The sequence below is a fragment of the Oratosquilla oratoria genome, chromosome 5 (assembly GCF_046742065.1).
Source record: "Oratosquilla oratoria isolate Oo_2021 chromosome 5, ASM4674206v1, whole genome shotgun sequence".
Lineage (NCBI taxonomy): Eukaryota > Metazoa > Arthropoda > Malacostraca > Stomatopoda > Squillidae > Oratosquilla > Oratosquilla oratoria.
The window spans coordinates 42522515-42542673 of NC_134781.1; the positions used below are offsets into that span (position 1 = coordinate 42522515).

General features: G+C 35.2%; 2 protein-coding genes across 3 annotated transcripts in view; one reads left to right on the plus strand and one right to left on the minus strand.

The window, feature by feature from the left end:
- LOC143025491 (serine hydrolase-like protein) overlaps window positions 1-20159 on the plus strand; it is a 100416-nt gene that overhangs the window by 22910 nt on the left and 57347 nt on the right. The window contains exon 3 of one of the 2 annotated variants that reach the window (XR_012966396.1): window positions 36-146. The exons of the other annotated variant lie outside the window; for it this stretch is intronic. The gene's annotated coding sequence lies outside the window, so the exon portion shown is untranslated. The remainder of the gene's footprint in view (window positions 1-35; window positions 147-20159) is intronic. 2 annotated transcript variants of the gene reach the window in all.
- LOC143025489 (uncharacterized) overlaps window positions 1-20159 on the minus strand; it is a 43359-nt gene that overhangs the window by 3475 nt on the left and 19725 nt on the right. Inside the window, exon 2 of the mRNA XM_076185225.1 lies at window positions 772-1030. Coding sequence (XP_076041340.1) covers window positions 772-804 — 33 coding nt within the window. The 5' untranslated portion in view covers window positions 805-1030. The remainder of the gene's footprint in view (window positions 1-771; window positions 1031-20159) is intronic.

Consider the following 20159-nt stretch of genomic DNA (forward strand, 5'->3'; position numbering starts at 1 on the left):
TTCATCTTCCTTTCTCTAACTTTCTTTCCTTATAGACGAGTTTCCTCCCCATTCCTTACACTCCAGTATGAAAAGTTGGTGACAGTTCTACCTCATTCGGAGATGAATGAAATAGCTTGGCGGCAGCCAGAAATACAAGAAAAAGTGTGAGTATTTAAAACCTGGTACTTCGCGTAAAAGTGAGTATATGCATTTTAAGACGTCTTTGGTAGACACAAATACGTTGTATTTTTTAGGGACGCCACGAACGTGTTGTGACTTGACGTCATCATTAGGACGTCAGGCAGAGCATTTGCTATAGTCAGCGCAACGAGAAGTGACCGCTAAGGCGGGGTTAGGAGATTTCCCGGTGTTGCCACATCTCCACAGATAACACGGCCCGCACGGCTCACACTGAATGCAGTGTGAGGGGGGCGGGGCCAGAGAATAAATGTAGGGCAACGTCGCTCTCCCTTGCTCATATGCCATGTCTGACTCGAGGAAACGAAACCTTTGTATAGAAAACATTGCTTTGATTTTTACCTCAGTGGTGGTGTGTGACAAAAAATTGGAATATAATTATATGTGTTAACATTATAAAAATATAAAATAAAATTACAGAATAAAATAAAATTATAAAATAATTATATGTGGCAACACAGGGGAACTCCCAGTGCTCCGCCCTAACGGCCATTTCTCAATGCAACGAGTATAATGACTTAACGCTACCGAAGGGATTTAATTTTAGCGTTTACTGATCTTGTATGAAATAGTGTGTAATAATAAACTCACCGCCAAAACAAGAGGACATTTCTTGACTTCCATTCTGTTTTTTAAAACAAATAGATAAATAAATAAATAGATAATGTGACGTCACTTCCGTCGTCTTGTCCTAAGCTCCCAGGTGTCGCTGGAACAAGACGCTGATTTGTCGACCAGTTCTTGTGGTCAGAGCTGATTTAGTAATTCTTGTGGTTCTTTGTCAGTAATGTCAATGGCCTCTGAGGAGGACGTGCTTGCTGAAACCAGGACTCCAGCTTACAGGCAGCATCTGCAATTGAAATCATAAATAAAAACTTTCCACTTGGTTGTGCGTTTGTATAAATAAGAACTTCTCTTTGAGTGTTTGCTAATTTGATTTATTGATATGCACTGCTTTTATTATTCATTTTCATGCATAGATTTATTCTATGTATGTAATAATTTATTTTGTATACTTATTTTATTCATTCATTTATTTCATCCAACTGCAGATTCTATTTTGGCTAACGGTTCCTCCTTCAATTGAATGAAATCGCCTGCAGACATCACGAGTCACCTTCGGTCATGAAAGCGTTAATTATGGATTAAATCTTTGACTACAGGGTGAGGTTTCCTCAGCTGAATAAAATCATCTGGTGGCAGCCAGAATATATAATTAAATAAAGATACAATACATATCAAGAATGAAACTGTCTGGCGCCATTAGTACGTCACTTAAAACAAATAAATAACTAAATTAATCAATTAAACTGAGAAGATGGATCACACACACACACACACACACACACACGCATACACATACACACACACACACAAAACACACACACACACACACACACACACATATATATATATATATATAGTATATATATATATATATATAGTATATATATATATATAGTATATATATATATATATATATAGTATATATATATATATATATATATGTGTGTGTGTGTGTGTGTGTGTGTGTGTGTGTGTGTGTGTGTGTGTGTGTGTGTGTGTGTGTGTGTGTGTGTGTGTGTGTGTGTGTGTGTGTGTGTGTGTGTGTGTGTGTGTGTGTGTGTGTGTGTGTGTGTGTTGAGACATTGTGACAGGTTTGAGGAAGGAGGAAGAGAAAGACACGGGTCTAGGGCCGTGTCTTTCTCCTTCTTCATATATTATATATATATATATATAAATATATATATATATATATATATATATATATATATATATATATATATATATATATTCGTGAAGCGTGGCAGGAGATTCTCTTTTAAGCATATTCTGTTGAAAACGACAGCAAATTCATTAGAAATTAATTTCTTTCTTAAGCTTTCTAGCTTTCGGAAAGTAGATTTCTGGGGGAATGAGAGGGGAAGAAGCAAATTTCCAATTGACATAGGTAATTTATATTAACACAGAAGTCTATGTTATATACAGAATATATGAAAATAAACAAAACACAGTATAATAAACCCAAGACGTTTCGCAGATCGTTCTGCATCTTCAGTTGGAGTGAAGGGAAGTGTGACCAAGACGAGTATAAATATGTATAAAGGAAAAACTTGGAGAGGTCACTTATTGACTCTCCTCTGTTTGGCTGGCGCTATTTGGTTGGTTCCTAAGCCTAGCCGATCGCCTAAGGCATGACATTTTATCCTCTGCGGGGATATTTTGGACCTTTATGGGTGTTCTCTGATCTGGTGGTTGTATTTTGGTGAGCAAATGTCTCCTGCGTGTAGGTTTCATGCTGGGGAGGAGGGAGAAATCATTTGTTTGTACATTAATAATAGGTTGTAAATCTTTTATGATTACAGCCTCCAAAATGGTCAAACGTTGGAGGTCCTTCTCCTCTGCGACGATTTCTGTGTTGTGTACCATGGTTTCCGAAAGCTAGAAAGCTTAAGAAAGAAATTAATTTCTAATGAATTTGCTGTCGTTTTCAACAGAATATATATATATATATATATATATATATATATATATATATATATATATAAATATGTGTGTGTGTGTGTGTGTGTGTGTGTGTGTGTGTGTGTGTGTGTGTGTGTGTGTGTGTATTCACCTTGGTCTTTGGATCACGTGTTGGACTCGTGATCGACAGCTATTTCCCTCCCGGAAGAGAGCTCAGAGCTCGTATGACCTATCTATGGGTAATGCTATGACCTTACACGCACATACACACCCAACTCTTTGTTTGTTTCCTTTCTGTATACTGAGAAAGTTCACCGTAGAAGAGGAACAAAGCGGACAATTGCCCTTCCTAGATACTTTAATACGACGAGTGGGAAAAACTATAACTTTCTCAGTATACAGAAAGGAAACAAACAAAGAGGATTTAGTACATTACTTCTCCGCACATGATGATAGGACAAAGAGTGGTATAGTAATAGGATTTTTTCTCAGGGCACTACGAATCTGTAGTAATGAATACCTAGAAGGCGAATTTAATTACATTATGAAAACCTTTGACAAACTTGGATATCCAGAGGGAATGTTGAAAAAAACAAAAAGAAAAGCAATAAATATTTACAATCGCGGAAAGAAAGAGAAAAATGATAAAAATAATACCAATTTCATATCAGTATTGGCTCAGAAACGTCACCAATAATAGACAAATATTTAACAAAATCAGGTATAAACATAGCTAAAATAACTAACAAGAGGATAGGTGATTTAATAAAGACTTCCGAAAAGAGAACCAATTCCGAAAACAGTGTCGTATACAAAATCCCGTGCAATAGTTGCTCAATGGCTTATTTTGGCGAATCGTCAAGAGGATTAGAAAAAAGAATTTATGAACATAAAAACGACATAAAAGCACATAGGACATCTAATTCTTTAGTAGTTCATGCGGAAAAATTCGATCATTTACCAAACTGGAGAGAAGCTGAAGTGCTACATAAAGGTTTTGATAAATTCACTAGAAGAATTGTTGAATCAGCATATATTTCAACTAATAATTCATCGAATCATCGAGGAGGGTTTATCAATTTAGCTAAACAAACTAGTATTTTAATTCTAAAACACGCCAGAAAAACAACCTTTCCCAAGTGTCCGAAAAGGTAATTAGATTTAGTACATAAACTTCAATTGCAGTTCTACATACACTCTCTGAAGAAGTTCTACGCGAACGAAACGTTAGAGTGTTTAGGGTTCCGAGCCTTCCCCTGTGTTTATGTTCTCCATCATCCAAATTATTTATCTAAAATACTTATCAATATATATATATATATATATATATATATATATATATATATAAATATATATATATATATATATAAGATTGAAGGTGAAAGAAGTTGACGAGGAGAAATGGGAGAATTTTACGCCTTAACGTTTCGACCCGCTGGGTCTTGATCACAAAGCTAACAACTCAAACGTAACCGGATATTTTATACACGGACGGGTCATCTTATGGGACGCTTCGGAGAGCTTGTTATTTTATCTGCGTATTCTTTTATTATTAATAAGCTTGTGGCTTTTGCTAAACATATAAATCCTTCTCTATGGTTAATGTTGTTATTAGTGTTGATATATGCTGCCTCAATTGTCTTCCTTAGTTTCATGGATGATCCTTTATTTTATACGGTTGTGTTGTTCCAGTCTGGAAGGTGACCATGTTTATCCCATTTCTCCTCGTCAACTTCTTTCACCTTCAATCTTATTTGTCATAATATATATATATATATATATATATATATATATATATATATATATATATATATATATATATATATATATATGCGGAGGAGTTTATGTGATTTCCCATGCATATATGTATACATATATATATAAATACACACACACACACACACGCATACACACACACACACATACATACATATATATATATATATATATATATATATATATATATATATGTATGTATGTATGTCGCACTCCGTCCTCAGAGTGGGGGCTGTGACCCAAGGAGGGTGCGAGCTTAGGTTTTCACTAGGGTGAGAGACCAAACCAGCGGTCTAAATTTCTTTGTTTTATTAAGAGTGCTAGAGTGTGTGTATTGTTTTGTAGGAGTTTCAGAATGTGCGCTACTTGCCTAGACCTGATGATCGGAGCAGCCGCCTAACGTCTGACTCCTTTCTATCTCCAAAATTTAAGGATAACTCGGTACTGCCAGGTAACTCCCTCTAGGGCTGTAATTTTCATCTTAGGATGTACATGACTGGCTAAATTTATTTATGTATACAATATGCTGACCAATAACATATGGACTCCGACACGACCTTTCGGGACATCTGGGCCTAACTCAACAGAACCCCGTTCATTGATGGTCAGCGGGGTCATGCTTTACATTAATTTCCAAATAAGAAAAGCCTTACTACCCCAACAATATCTAATTATGTAATGGATTCGCTTCTCTTGAGTAGGGGCTCACGCATGCGATGCTTTCGCGTCCGAAGCAGTGAGAATCAGTTTCTCATATATATATATATATATATATATATATATTATATATAAAGTATATATATATATATATATATATTCTGTTAAAAACGACAGCAAAAGAATTATTGATTAGTTTTTTCCGTGAGCTCTCAAGCTTGCGAAAAGTAGATTTTTGGTAGGGGGAAAGGGAGTAAATCAGATTTCCAAAATTCATAGGAAACACAAAAGTTATAATAGACACAAAAGTATAGTACACAATAAACACAATACAAGAAATTAATACAAGAAATACAGCAAAAAACAAAATACAAGCACAACAAAATAGTTATCAAGACGTTTCGCAGATCTTTCTGCATCCTCAGTTGAAGTGAAAAGAAAGGGAAAGGGAGCATATTTTAAATGAAATGCTTCCCATTTCATTTAAAATATGCTCCCTTTCCCTTTCTTTTCACTTCAACTGAGGATGCAGAAAGATCTGCGAAACGTCTTGATAACTATTTTGTTGTGCTTGTATTTTGTTTTTTGCTGTATTTCTTGTATTAATTTCTTGTATTGTGTTTATTGTGTACTATACTTTTGTGTCTATTATAACTTTTGTGTTTCCTATGAATTTTGGAAATCTGATTTACTCCCTTTCCCCCTACCAAAAATCTACTTTTCGCAAGCTTGAGAGCTCACGGAAAAAACTAATCAATAATTCTTTTGCTGTCGTTTTTAACAGAATATGTCTCAGAGAGAATCTCCTGCCACGCTTCACCAATATATATATATATATATATATATATATATATATATATATACTTATATATATATACATATATATATACATATATATACATATATATATATATACATATATGTGTGTATATATACATTATACACACATATATACACGACTTCTGAGTATAGGCCTCTCCACATCACTCCTGCAAACTTCCTATGTCGTCTCTCCAACTTTCATGTGGTCTTCCTCTTCCACGCTTCCCATCTCGCGGCGTCCAGTCAGTAACGCATTTGCTACATCGCACATCTTTCTTTCTGGCTAATTTTTTTGCGCAGTTTCAGTTCCTCTTCTTAGTCACTTCCACAATATTTTATTTCCTGTTATGATCCTTTTTTCATTACATATTTATCAGTTGTTTATATTCTTTGTTCACGTTTACAGTTCCAGCTCAAATAACTGCATAGTTATCTTTATGGTGGTCTGTTTACAAATGTAGAATTAAGGTATCACACAAATGTTGTTCGTTTACACTTTACACACAGTATTTGTTTATTTTCCTTTTTCTTTTCCCTTTAGTTATGGGGAATATTTTACGGGTGACGACGAAATTCTATTCTACTAAAACAATTTTCTTTGTATACTCTTAAACGGATCGATGATAATATACTTTTTAATCTATCAAATGCTTTTCAAAACCGTTGTGTCGACAATGACGTCACAACGCATCATCATGGTGCGCTGGGCGGTCGTCGTCGTCTACTACTTCCTCCTCCTTACCTTCCCTGTTCGGTCTGTGGTCAGAAAGAGAAAGACTGGGGTTCGAAAAACGGAAGAAATTGCATCATTGTCTTCACGCTCACACGTGGATAGAGGTGCTTGACGTCATTACGTCAATGGACGATTATTTGTGATTATGTTCCAGTCTGCTGCAGCGGGTAATGGCTTCGACCAGAGTTCAATTTCCAACGGCAACTGGTGATTGTCTCTAGCTGTGGATGTTTAAGTACACAGGGCAAAGGTTAGTGCTTTGAATGCAGCTAAACGTCACTTGGTGTCCATCCTTGTACAGATAAAACTTAAACTTTAGGTTGAATAAAGACAATTTTATTGTCCCCGTTTCCTGTGACTGGGTCGCATTCAAATGTGTAATTTCATGGGCACAGCCTGTTTATTACCGTAATTGTTGTGATTTTACATTTCCAGAAAATCAAGTCTAATTCTTTTCCTTGTGATTTGAGTGTCTTGAAGCACTGCTTGTGACCCAAGCAGTTGGCGGGAGTCAGGGGATTGCCCATCATCCACAAGGAGCTAAGATGGAAAGAATACAAATGGGTGTATGCCTTGGCTGGCCAACCCCCTTGTGGTGGGGAAGAGGTCTTTTGGTACATAGATCAATAAATAAGTTACGGTTATCATTTTGCACATCATGCTACAGTCTCAAAAGATGAATTACCATAATTCTAACAATTTGAAAGCTCGAGGGATTTTCCTCAGCTGAATGAAAAAGTTTGACGACAACCAGTAAAATGTAAATCAACTCACCCATTCCATGGTATCTGGTCACATGGTTATGTGACTAACTGACTGGATGCCGCCGTACAATTGCACTAGCTCGAGCTAAATTCCCAGCGTCAGGCTTCGACTCTTATTAGATTTTATCCTGTCACTATAATGCTTGTGAATATTACCCAAGAAGTAGAGAATTTCTTTCAGTGAGAGAGAAATCTAAAACAGTTCCTCAGATCCAGAATCTAGACGACAAATGCAGGTTGCACAAAAGTGGAGGTCAAACCTATTCTAGATGACAAACACGTTTTGTCAAACTTAACCTAGATATTTGTTCAACATATGTGAAGGCGTCCTCCTTCAGATGCAAGCCAGAGATTCATACAAGGATAGAAGTGCTGGTTAAGCCCATAGAAAGAACGACAAAGGGTTTTGTAGACATGCATAGCGCAGTTGCTTAATGTTAATAACCCCACAGATTTCCCGGAAGAACGCCGGATCTGGGGAGTTTCATTGACCAGATATTATTCTGGGGTGCATGTGGACTGTTCCAAATCAGGTAAATCTGTTGACAAATGATAACGCCTTGCCATAAATGAGTAAGTATATGAATAGATAGCTTGGTGGCACATGCAGCGAGTCGAGAGACTCCCTCGTCACACTGGGCAGATTGTCGTCAACTATTGTGAATTTGAATAGCTAAAAGATTTCGCTTTCCATATTTTAGACCTCCTTAGGAACATTTCAACAATTTGTCAAATATTTGTATAGGTTTAACTTCTCAATTTACCATGCAGATCAATATGAATAAAAAGTATTATGGAAATTCGAAAGACTGTAACCGAAGTAATTTCTACTCAAACGAACTCACAAAGGTCGGCGAGAATCGGTCCAGTATGAAGTGGGCTGGAGGAAAGCAACTATTATACTTTTTTTTTTTTTTTTTTTTTTTTGCCAATGAGGCCGAGAGAAAGTCTGGGCCATCTGGTTTTTTAACGCTTCTATCCTTGTAGCGAATTTCTTGTTACTGTATCAAATACTCTCATTATTTTAGTATCGTGAGCACAATCGTTGATAATATACTCGTAATCACAGTTATAACTACCATTACCACCAGCATACCTCAGTCATCATATCATCATCATTATTATTACTACTGTTATTCGAAGTAATGATTAATTGTAGTTGGTTAAGCATCATGAGACTACATTTCCCTCCCGTTTTGTTACTTATTCTTATATCTATGCAAGTTGTGGCCTCTTAACTTGCATTGGTCATAACCATACCATGGTACCTTATAAAAATTATTCCAAGGATGAACCCTATCCATTTTCTTATATCTAAAAGGTCAGAAGTCAAGGTTACAAGAACGTAAAATGTGATTTTCATTCAAGTCTCCAATACGTCAAAAATTGTGCCCGTTACACCAATCTCACCACGTTTACGATCCTTTTTCCGGATTAATAAAGTTTAACTTCTCTTGTGTTTCCTGGCATTTGCACGTGCCATGTAGCAGCATATTATAGTAAAGCTCTTCGACACTTTCGACGACTACTCTCGCTGTCAATCTATCATGGCTGCCCTCCAAAATGTATCCTTTGGTCTAGCGGCTTACTCCTATATTTGGCCTCATTCTACAGAAGAAGAAGAAAAAGAGGAGGAGGGGGAGGATGAAGAAGAAAAAGTACTGCATGAGAATTCATTTCCATGTGGGCAAACAAGTGAAGACTGCAGGAGCACCACACACCTCACTCAGGGAGTCAACAGATGAAACCAGTTAAACGGAAAACGTGGACTTTACAATGACAACCAAGAAAGACACTGTAACAATGAACCAAAGTAGGAATAGTAAGAAAGCAAAAATGCATTAATGACAAGGAAGAAACGCATGAGATAAAAATGCAGGGAAGCAAATATTACACACACACACACAGAGTGGACGGGGAGCTGGGAGAGTGCGTGTGTGTAAAGTTACAGCATTACCCATGGATCGGTCATATATAAACTCTGAGCTCTCTTCCGGGACGGAAATAGCTGTCGATCACGAGTTCAACACGTGATCCAACACTATGGTGAATCACATACATATGAGAATAGTGTTCAGAGATAAGAGTTCAGCGTGGAAGGATGTGATTAGTGGAGTTCCACAGGGATCAGTATTGGCTTTGATAATATTTGCTATTTATGTGAATGGCATGGGTGAAGATGTGGAATGTTACATGAGCTTCTTTGCAGATGATGCTAAATTGCTGAGGAAAGTGGATACTGAAACGGATTGTGAATCACCACAGAGAGACCTGAACAAGATTTGGAAGTGGAGTCAGAAGTGGGAAGTAGACTTCAACATTAAGAAATGTAGCATAATGGAGTTTGGAAAAAGTAAAAAAGAAAAAAATATCGGGACAATATAAAATCGGAACAAAGGAAGTAAAAAAAAAATGGAATCTGAAAAAGACCTGGTAGTAATTATCACAAATTATATATCCCCTGATAAACAGATAAACAAAATTGTCAGAAAATCTTACAACTTGCATAGATCAGTAAAGGTGTTTTTTACATATTTAGATAAAGAAATGTTTAAAAAGAATACTAGTCACCCGAATAAGGCCTAGACTGGAGTATGCTGCGACACTATGGTCACCCAGTACCAAAGAGAATATAAAGAAATTTAAAAGAATCGAGAGAGCAGCCACGAAAACGGCCCGAACACTTTCAAACCTGTCATATGAGGAGAGACTCTAAATTGAAATTACCGACTTTGGAACAAAGAGAAGAAAGAGATGACATGCTGACCATCTATACAAAAATGAAAGGCACGGAAGTCCTTGATAGAGAGGACTTACTAAATTGGGATAAGAGAAATACAAGAGGACACGAAAATAAAATAGAAAAAGGACATTTATAGAAGAGACCTAAAAAAAAAAAAAAAAAACAGTTTCCAATACAGTGGTGATATCTGTAACAAACTGAAAAAAAACAGTGTGTGCAAAAACTATACACGAGTATAAAAGCAAACTAGACACTGCAAGATCCAGCTTACCGTAAGATACAACTAGGTAAATACACACACTCACCATCACTTCTCTCCTCTCGCTACGTTTAAGAAGCCTGTTTGTAGCGTTTGAAGAACTGTCAATTACATCATCCATGTGTGGGCGGAGCTTGGCTGAATTATGTATAAAGGTACGTTTTGTTCAATGCGATTAGTGCCCAACGTCGATCATAGCTCAATGATGATTGCCAAACGATTGTCTAGAGCAGCATTTTTCAATTTTTTTTTTTACTGCGACCCACAGCAAGAACCACAGTTTACATCGCGACCAACACCTAGGTGTAATAAGATACACACACACACACACACATTACACACACACACATATATATATATATATATATATATATATATATATATCATATATATATATATATATGTATGTATTATCTATGATATATATAGGTGCTGTTTTGGTATGCGATCTCAAAAGTCGTGCTTCTGGTTTGGTATGTGATCTCACCTGATAGTAGCGATCTATGTTCATCATATCTTTTTTGCTGTTATGGTATGCGATCTCATTTATGGCGTGATCTCAAAAATTAGGATTTTGCTTTGGTATGCGCTCTCAATATTTTTAAAATAGGTAAAAAAAACTAACCTAACCTAACAAATAAGCAAGAAATGCGTGTTGTGTTAGGTTAGGTTGGTTAGGTTAGGTTTAAGTTTAGTTAGGTTAGGATTGCATATCAAAGCAAAATCCTAATTTTTTAGATCACGCCATATATAAGATCGCATACCAAAACAGCACACACACACACACACACACACACTTTCGTCGAATGGACGGCGAGAACTAGAGTTCCGAAGAAAAAGGAAAATCTACGTGGATCTCAACGTCCAGGAAGTGCCTTATTGTATTTATAGGGAAGGGGAGAGCTCGTGGTATAGTGGGGGGGGGTGATAGGGAAGGAGAAAGGTAGGGATTATTGAGGGAAATGAAAGGAAATGAGGAAGAGGGGGACATGGTCCAGGAGGCCAGGCGTCTTGTAAACAAAAGGCGGACTGATGACATTGACTTTGGTGATGACGGGATCAACAAAAAATGTAAAGATTAGAAGTATAGATAAGAGCAGCACAGTGGAAGGTGATGATAATAGTTTCCAGGGATTTAAAGATGGTGGGGGGGATACCAACCTCCCGCGATTGGCAAGACTAGAGGAGAAATTTGATGAGATGATCGAACATTGGGAAAACAGGTTCGGTAACGTAGCCAAAATTGCACAAAGAGTTGAAAGATTGGAAGAACTAGAGAAGGCGAACAAAAATTTAACTAATGAAATAGAAGAATTAAAAAGACAGTTAAAAGAAGTAAAAGAAGAGAATGAAGAATTAAAGAGGAATAATAAAGACAATAAAGAGGCCATAGCAAAAGAAGCACAGGGCTGGAAAAAATCCAAGAAAACAGTAAATTTGCATTTACTGATATAATTAAACAATAAATGAAAGAACAAACTGAAGACTTAGTTATTAAAGTGATGAGACAGAAGGAGAATATAGTAAGAGACTTAGCAGACAAAAACAAATGTATAATTATATTAGGAATGGAAGAGAAATTTAACCAAAATAGAACCACAAAAATTAAAGTTAAAAGAAAAAATAAACAGTTTACTAGAATTAGTTCAGGAAGATGAACCTGAAATCATGAAACAAATTGAAGAGATGTTTAGGCTCGGAAAATATAGTACAGATAAGACCAGACCAATGAAGATTAAATTCAGGTCACAAACAACAGCAGAGAATATCTTAGCAAAAACAGGGAAACTAGCAACAAGTGAACAATATGAAAAGGTATGGATAAAAAGAGAAATGAATAAAGAGGAAAGAGAGGAAGAAAAAATGAAAAGGCAAGAAGCTAAAGAAAAAAACGAGAACAGAACGGAGTCAGAAAAAGAAGAATTCTACTGGAGAGTAGTGAATATGAAAGTGAGAAAATGGACCATAAAAGAGAGAAACAAAAAAGAAACAGAAAATACAATGGAAATAACAGAAAGTTAAGAGTGTCCTACACAAATATAGATGGATTAATAACAGGACTGAATGAACTCAACGAGTATCTGAAGGCAAAAGAACCGGACATAATGGGAATTGTAGAGACAAAATTAAAAGGTCCACTACCACCCAACAGCATAGGACACAATGCATATAATTATTGAATTAGAAACAGAGAGATATAACAAGGGGGTGGAGTTATGTTCCTGGCTAAGAAGGATATAAACGTGAGGTGTGTCACATATGGAAAGAATACAGTAGAGATGATTATGATAGAAGTAGAAGACAGAGATAAGAAGAGCAGAAAGTTTGTAATAAACTACGTGCCCCCAAAAACAGCCTCGTGGGAAGAGAGTGAACATAAAAGTATGTTAGAAGACACAAGAATAACATTAAACAAGATAATGGAAGATTGAGGAAGAATAGTTATGATGGGCGACTTTAATTGCAAAGAAGTCTGCTGGAAAGAGGTGACAGTAAAGGATGGAGAAGACTCATGGGGAAATGTTCTACTTGAGATGATTATTGACCACACAATGACACAATGGATTCAAGAGAACACTAGATATAGAAATGAAGAACCATCGAGACTAGACCTAATAATCACATCAGAACCTGAAATAGTGGAAAAGATAGAATACCAGGCACCAATAAGTAAAAGTGACCATATATTGATAGAACTAGAACTAAATGAGAAAAAATACATGAAAAGAAATGAACAATATAGAAAAGGAAGAATGATGTATGAAAAAACAAATTTTGATAAAATAAGAGAATTCTTTCAAAATGAAAACTGGGGAAGAATACACAAAGAAGATACAACAGTAGAAGAGAAATGGAATATTTTGACAAAAATTTATAAGAAAAACAAAAAACAAAAAAAAGAGTGGAAAAGTATGTCCCAAGACAAAAACAAGAAAAAGAATATGTAAATTGCTGGTACAACAAAAGTTGTAGGGAGTTAAAAGACAAAAGAGACAAAGCTTGGACCAAATGAAAGAAAGACAAAAGACCTGAAAAATGGAAAATATATACTTGTTATAGAAATGAATATGTACAAGCGTGCAGAGAGGAAAAGAGAAAATATGAAAAAGATGTCATAGAAAAATGTAACGATCAACCAAAACTATTTTACAGATTTGTGAACAACAAACTGAAAAACAAACAAGATTTGGAGAAATTAAGACAAGGAGGAGTTGAATACACAGAGGAAATAGAAATGGCGGAAATTATGAACAAGCATTTTAAATCAGTGTTTACAAGGGAGAACATACAACCTGAAGAGATCGAATGGAAAGAGAAAGTCCCTCCTATGAAAGAAATAGAAGTAACAAAGAATGAAATAATGAAACACTTGAGTAATCTTGATGTCAGAAAATCGCATGGACAAGATGAAATAGCAGACTGGATTTTGAAAAAATGCAGGAATGAACTGGCAGACAAAATACATAGCATAATAAACAGTTCCTTGAAAGAAGGAAAAGTTCCAGAAGATTGGAAAAAACAAAAACAAATATAGTACCTATATATAAAGGGGGAAATAAAGAAGACCCTAACAACTATAGACCAGTCTCTCTAACAAGTACAATAGCAAAAATTTCTGAAAGAATTATCAAAAGTAGATGGGTCAAATATTTAGAAAAAACAAAGTGCTAAATCGAAGGCAATTTGGATTCAGATAAGGACGATCATGCGTCACCAATCTAATATGTTTCTATTCAAGGCTAATGGATGGGCTGACTGTGCATTTCTAGACCTAAAAAAAGCTTTTGACAAAGTACCACATAAGAAGTTGCTTAAGAAATTAGAAACTGAAGGAGGAATACAGGGCAATCTGCTTAAATGGATGGAAGACTTTTTGCAAGGAAGAAAAATGAGAGTAGTGATAAGAGACAAACACTCAAAATGGGATGAAGTAATAAGTGGTGTTCCACAAGGAACTGTTCTGGCCCCAATAATGTTTGCTATATATATTAATGATATGGATGAAGAAATTGAAAGTTATTTGAGCTTCTTTGCAGATGATGCAAAACTATTAAAAAAAGTGAACACGGAAGAAGATTGTCACTACAGAGTGATCTAAATAAAGTATGGGAATGAAGTAGGAAGTGGGAGATGGAGTTCAACACTAAAAAGTGTAGTATAATGGAATTTGGAAAAGGCAAAAACAGAATAACAGGATCATATAGATTGGGAGAAGAAGGAATAAAAAAAGTAGAAAATGAGAAGGACCTGCGAGTCATTGTTATGAATAATATGTCACCTGAGAAACATATAAATAAGATTTTTGGAGAAACTTATAATCTAATAAGAACAATCAAAGTGGCATTTACATACCTGGATGAAGAAATGGTGAAGAAAATTCTAATCACTCTGATAAGACCAAGATTGCAATATGAAGCAACGATGTGGTCACCAAGTACAAAAAAATGTATAAAAAAAACATGAAAGAATACAAAGAGCAATTACAAAATTGGCACCAACACTCTCAAAACTATCATATGAAGAGAGACTAGCAAAACTTGAACTACAGACACTAGAGCAAAGAAGAGAGGAGATTTGATAGCTATTTACAGAATCATGAAAGTCATAGAAATTATTGATAGAGAGAATCTGATAAAATGGGATGATAGATATACAAGAGGACACGGAAAGAAAATCAAGAAAGACAGCTATAGAAGAGATCTGAAAAAGAACAGCTTTCCTCGCAGAGTAATAGACAGTTGGAACAAGTTAGATGAGAAAGTGGTGTGTGCAAAAACAATACATGAATTTAAAAATAGTTTAGATAAAATGAGATATGAAGACGGTACCCCACGAGCATAGCTCCACTTCCTGCGTCCTCTTGTATATCTATCATCCCATTTTATCAGATTCTCTCTATCAATAATTTCTATGACTTTCATGATTCTGTAAATAGCTATCAAATCTCCTCTCTTCTTTGCTCTAGTGTCTGTAGTTCAAGTTTTGCTAGTCTCTCTTCATATGATAGCTTTGAGAGTGTTGGTGCCAATTTTGTAATTGCTCTTTGTATTCTTTCAAGTTTTTTTATACATTTTTTTTGTACTTGGTGACCACATCATTGCTGCATATTGCAATCTTGGTCTTATCAGAGTGATTAGAATTTTCTTCATCATTTCTTCATCCAGGTATGTAAATGCAACTTTGATTGTTCTTATTAAATTATAAGTTTCTCCAAAAATCTTATTTATATGTTTCTCAGGTGACATATCATTCATAACAATGTCCTTCTCATTTTCTACTTTTTTTATTCCTTCTTCTCCCAATTTATATGATGCTGTTATTCTCTTTTTGCTTTTTCCAAATTCCATTATACTACACTTTTTAGTGTTGAACTCCATCTTCCACTTTCTACTCCATTCCCATACTTTATTTAGATTACTCTGTAGTGACTCACAATCTTCTTCCGTGTTCACTTTTTTTTAATAGTTTTGCATCATCTGCAAAGAACTTTCAATTTCTTCATCCATATCATTAATATATATAGCAAACATTATTGGGGCCAGAACTGTTCCTTGTGGAACACCGCTTATTACTTCATCCCATTTTGAGTGTTTGTCTCTTATCACTACTCTCATTTTTCTTCCTTGCAAAAAGTCTTCCATCCATTTAAGCAGTTTGCCCTGTATTCCTCCTTCAGTTTCTAATTTCTTAAGCAACTTCTTATGTGGTACTTTGTCAAAAGCTTTTTTTAGGTCTAGAAATGCACAGTCAGCCCATCCATCTCTTTCTTGTATTATATCTATTAGCCTTGAATAGAAACATATTAAATTGGTGATGCATGATCGTCCTTGTCTGAATCCAAGTTGCCTTGTATTTAGCACATTGGTTTTTTTTTTTTCTAAATATTTTACCCATCTACTTTTGACAATTCTTTCACAAATTTTTGCTATTGTACTTGTTAGAGAGACTGGTCTATAGTTGTTAGGGTCTTCTTTATTTCCCCCTTTATATATAGGTACTATATTTGCTTTTTTCCAATCTTTTGGAACTTTTCCTTCTTTCAAGGAACTGTTTATTATGCTATGTATTTTGTCTGCCAGTTCATTCCTGCATTCTTTCAGTATCCAGTTTGCTATTTCATCTGGTCCATGCGATTTTCTGACATCAAGATTACTCAAGTGTTTCATTATTTCATTCTTTGTTACTTCTATTTCTTTCATAGGAGGGACTTTCTCTTTCCATTCGATCTCTTCAGGTTGTATGTTCTCCCTTGTAAACACTGATTTAAAATGCTTGTTCATAATTTCCGCCATTTCTATTTCCTCTGTGTATTCAACTCCTCCTTGTCTTAATTTCTCCAAATCTTGTTTGTTTTTCAGTTTGTTGTTTACAAATCTTTAAAATAGTTTTGGTTGATCTTTACATTTTTCTATGACATCTTTTTCATATTTTCTCTTTTCCTCTCTGCACGCTTGTACATATCCATTTCTATAACAAGTATATATTTTCCATTTTTCAGGTCTTTTGTCTTTCTTTCATTTGGTCCAAGCTTTGTCTCTTTTGTCTTTTAACTCCCTACAACTTTTGTTGTACCAGCACTGTACATATTCTTTTTCTTGTTTTTGTCTTGGGACATACATTTCCGTTCCTTTTTTATACATATATTTTTTTTTTGTCAAAATATTCCATTTCTCTTCCACTGTTGTATCTTCTTTGTATATTCCTTCCCAGTTTTCTTTTTGAAATTCTCTTATTTTATCAAAATTTGTTTTTTCATACATCATTCTTCGTTTTCTATATTGTTCATTTCTTTTCATGTATTTTTCCTCGTTTAGTTCCAGTTCAATCAATATGTGGTCACTTTTACTTATTGGTGTTTTATATTCAATCTTTTCCACTATTCTAGGTTCAGATGTGATTATTAGGTCTAGTCTCAATGGTTCTTCTTCATTTCTATACCTAGTGTTCTCCTGTATCCATTGTGTAATTGTATGTTCAATAATCATCTCGAGTAGAACATTTCCCCATGAGCCGTCTCCACCCTTTACTGTCATCTCTTCCCAGCAGACTTCTTTGCAATTAAAGTCGCCCATCATAACTATTCTTCCTCCATCTTCCATTATCTTATTTAATGTTATCCTTGTGTCCTCTAACATAGTTTTATGTTCACTCTCTTCCCATGAGGCTGTTTTTGGAGGCACATAATTTATCACAAACTTTCTGCTCTTCCTATCTCTGTCTTCCACTTCGATAATAATCATCTCTACTGTATTCTTTCCATATGTGACACACCTCACGTTTATATCCTTCTTAGTCAGGAACATAACTCAACCCCCTTGCTTTGTCTCTCTGTTTCTAATCCAATAATTATATGCATCATGTTCTATACTGTTGGGTGGTAGTGGACCTTTTCGTTTCTACAATTCCCATTATGTCCGGTTCTTTTTCCTTCAGATAATCATTCAGCTCATTCAATCCTGTTATTAATCCATCTATATTTGTGTAGGATACTCTTAGTTTTCTGCCACTTCCATTGTATTCTCTGTTTCCCTTTTTTTTTTCTAGTATGTTGTATTTCCTTACTTTCATATTCACTACTCTCCAATAGAACTTCTCTTTTTCTGACTATGTTCTCATCTAGTTTTTTTTTCCTTAGCTTCATGTCTTTTCATTTTCTCCTCTCTTTCCTCTTTATTCATTTCACTATTTATCCATACCTTTTCATATTGTTCACTTGCTGCTAGTTTCCCTGTTTTTGTTAAAATGTTCTCTGCGTCGTTTGTGACCTGAATTTAATCTTAATTGGTCTGGTCTTATCTGTACTATACTTTCCGAGTCTATACATCTCTTCAATTTGTTTCATGATTTCAGGTTCATCTTCCTGAACTAATTCTAGTAAACTGCTTACTTTTTCTTTTTCCTAATTGATTCTTGAAGTTCTATCTAGGTTATGTTTCTCTTCCATTCCTAATATAATTATACATTTGTTTTTGTCTGCTAAGTCTCTTACTATATTCTCCTTCTGTCTCATCACTTTGATAACTGAGTCATCAGTTTCTTTCATTTGCTGTTTAATTATGTCAGTAAATGCAAATTTACTGTTTTCCTGGATTTTTTTCTAACCCTGTGCTTCTTTTGCTATGGCCTCTTTGTTGTCTTTATTCCTCTTTAATTCTTCATTCTCCTCTTTTACTTCTTTTAACTGTCTTTTTAATTCTTCTATTTAATTAGTTAAATTTTTGTTCGCCTTCTCTAGTTCTTCAAATTTTTCAACTCTTTGCGCAATTTTGGCTACGTTACCGAACCTGTTTTCCCAATGTTCGGTCATCTTATCAAGTTTCTCCTCTAGTCTTGCCAATCGCGGGAGGTTGGTATCCCCCCACCCTCTTTAAATCCTTGGAAACTACTATCATCACCTTCCACTGTGCTGCTCTTATCTATACTTCTAATCTTTACATTTTTTGTTGATCCCGTCGTCACCAAAATCATTATTGTCGGTCCGCCTCTTGTTTACAAGACGTCTGGTCTCCTGGACCATGTCCCTCTCTTCCTCATTTCCCTCAATAATCCCTTCCCTATCACTCCCCCACTACTCCACGAGCACTCCCCTTCCCTATAAATACAATAAGGCACTTCCTGGACGTTGAGATCCACGTAGATTTTCCTTTTTCTTCGGTACACCAATTCTCGCCGTCCATTCGACGAAAGTGTGTGTGTGTGTGTGTGTGTGTGTGTGTGTGTGTGTGTGTGTGTGTGTGTGTGATTATATATAACACTTAGGGTTGCCAACTCTGTTAGGCTACAATAAAGGACATAAAATCTCTATTGATATTTATTTTAGTGGCTATAGATCATAATAGATGCCAATATTAAATGCAGTTCAAAATTACATTTCTCTTGCCTAAATGAAAATACAAAAACAAGAATGAGAAGACATTTATTTCACTTTGATCAAAGGATTCTAATCTTTAAAACTATATTTGCCCTGGCTTTTTGCTGCCTTCAGAAAATTTGTATAATTTTTGCTGTTTTTAGCGAATTCCAAATAACTAACTTATATGTTAAAATGTATGAGAAGTTCATTCTTAATTAATTCAACAGAGCATCAGTTTCTTTCATCTCGCCATTTAGATGACATTAAACTAAAAACTCTCTCACAATAAGATGATATTCCTGGTATTGATTGTAGAAAAGGAACTATTTTGAAAACATTGATACAATTAAAGTACATAGATTTGAAAATAAAATACCACTTTCTGATTGTTGTTTTTGAGCTTATGAGGAGTTCAGAACGTGTCGAAGATTCTTTGAATTAATACTTTTTTTTTATCAAAAAGTTCATCCATCTTTAATTTAAGTTTTCCTTGTAGCTTCAAATGTTCTACTACAAATTTCTGAAACTTTGGGAAATGAGTGGCCTACGAAGCTTAGGTTTGATGATTTGCCGAATGTTGAGTTTCATCGAAATCTATTCAGTTTTTCCAAATATCTGTTAATAGCATGAAATATTGGCACTATTATTACAATTTTTCTCACATAGATTTCACTGTTCTAGTATTTATAACAAATTACGGCTCGATTTTGTGAAGGGTCTCATCAGTACATTGTTGTATAATACGCCATATTTGTTTTGGTTCTTCATGAGTTCAGTTGATAGGCGGAAGTATTGCCTTTCCAAACGTCCAACGGCACCTCCTTTCTTTATCTATTGTTTTTCTTTTATTTTTTCTTGGTGGTGGTTCTCATATTTAGTAACAGTTTACGATTTTCTGATTTTCC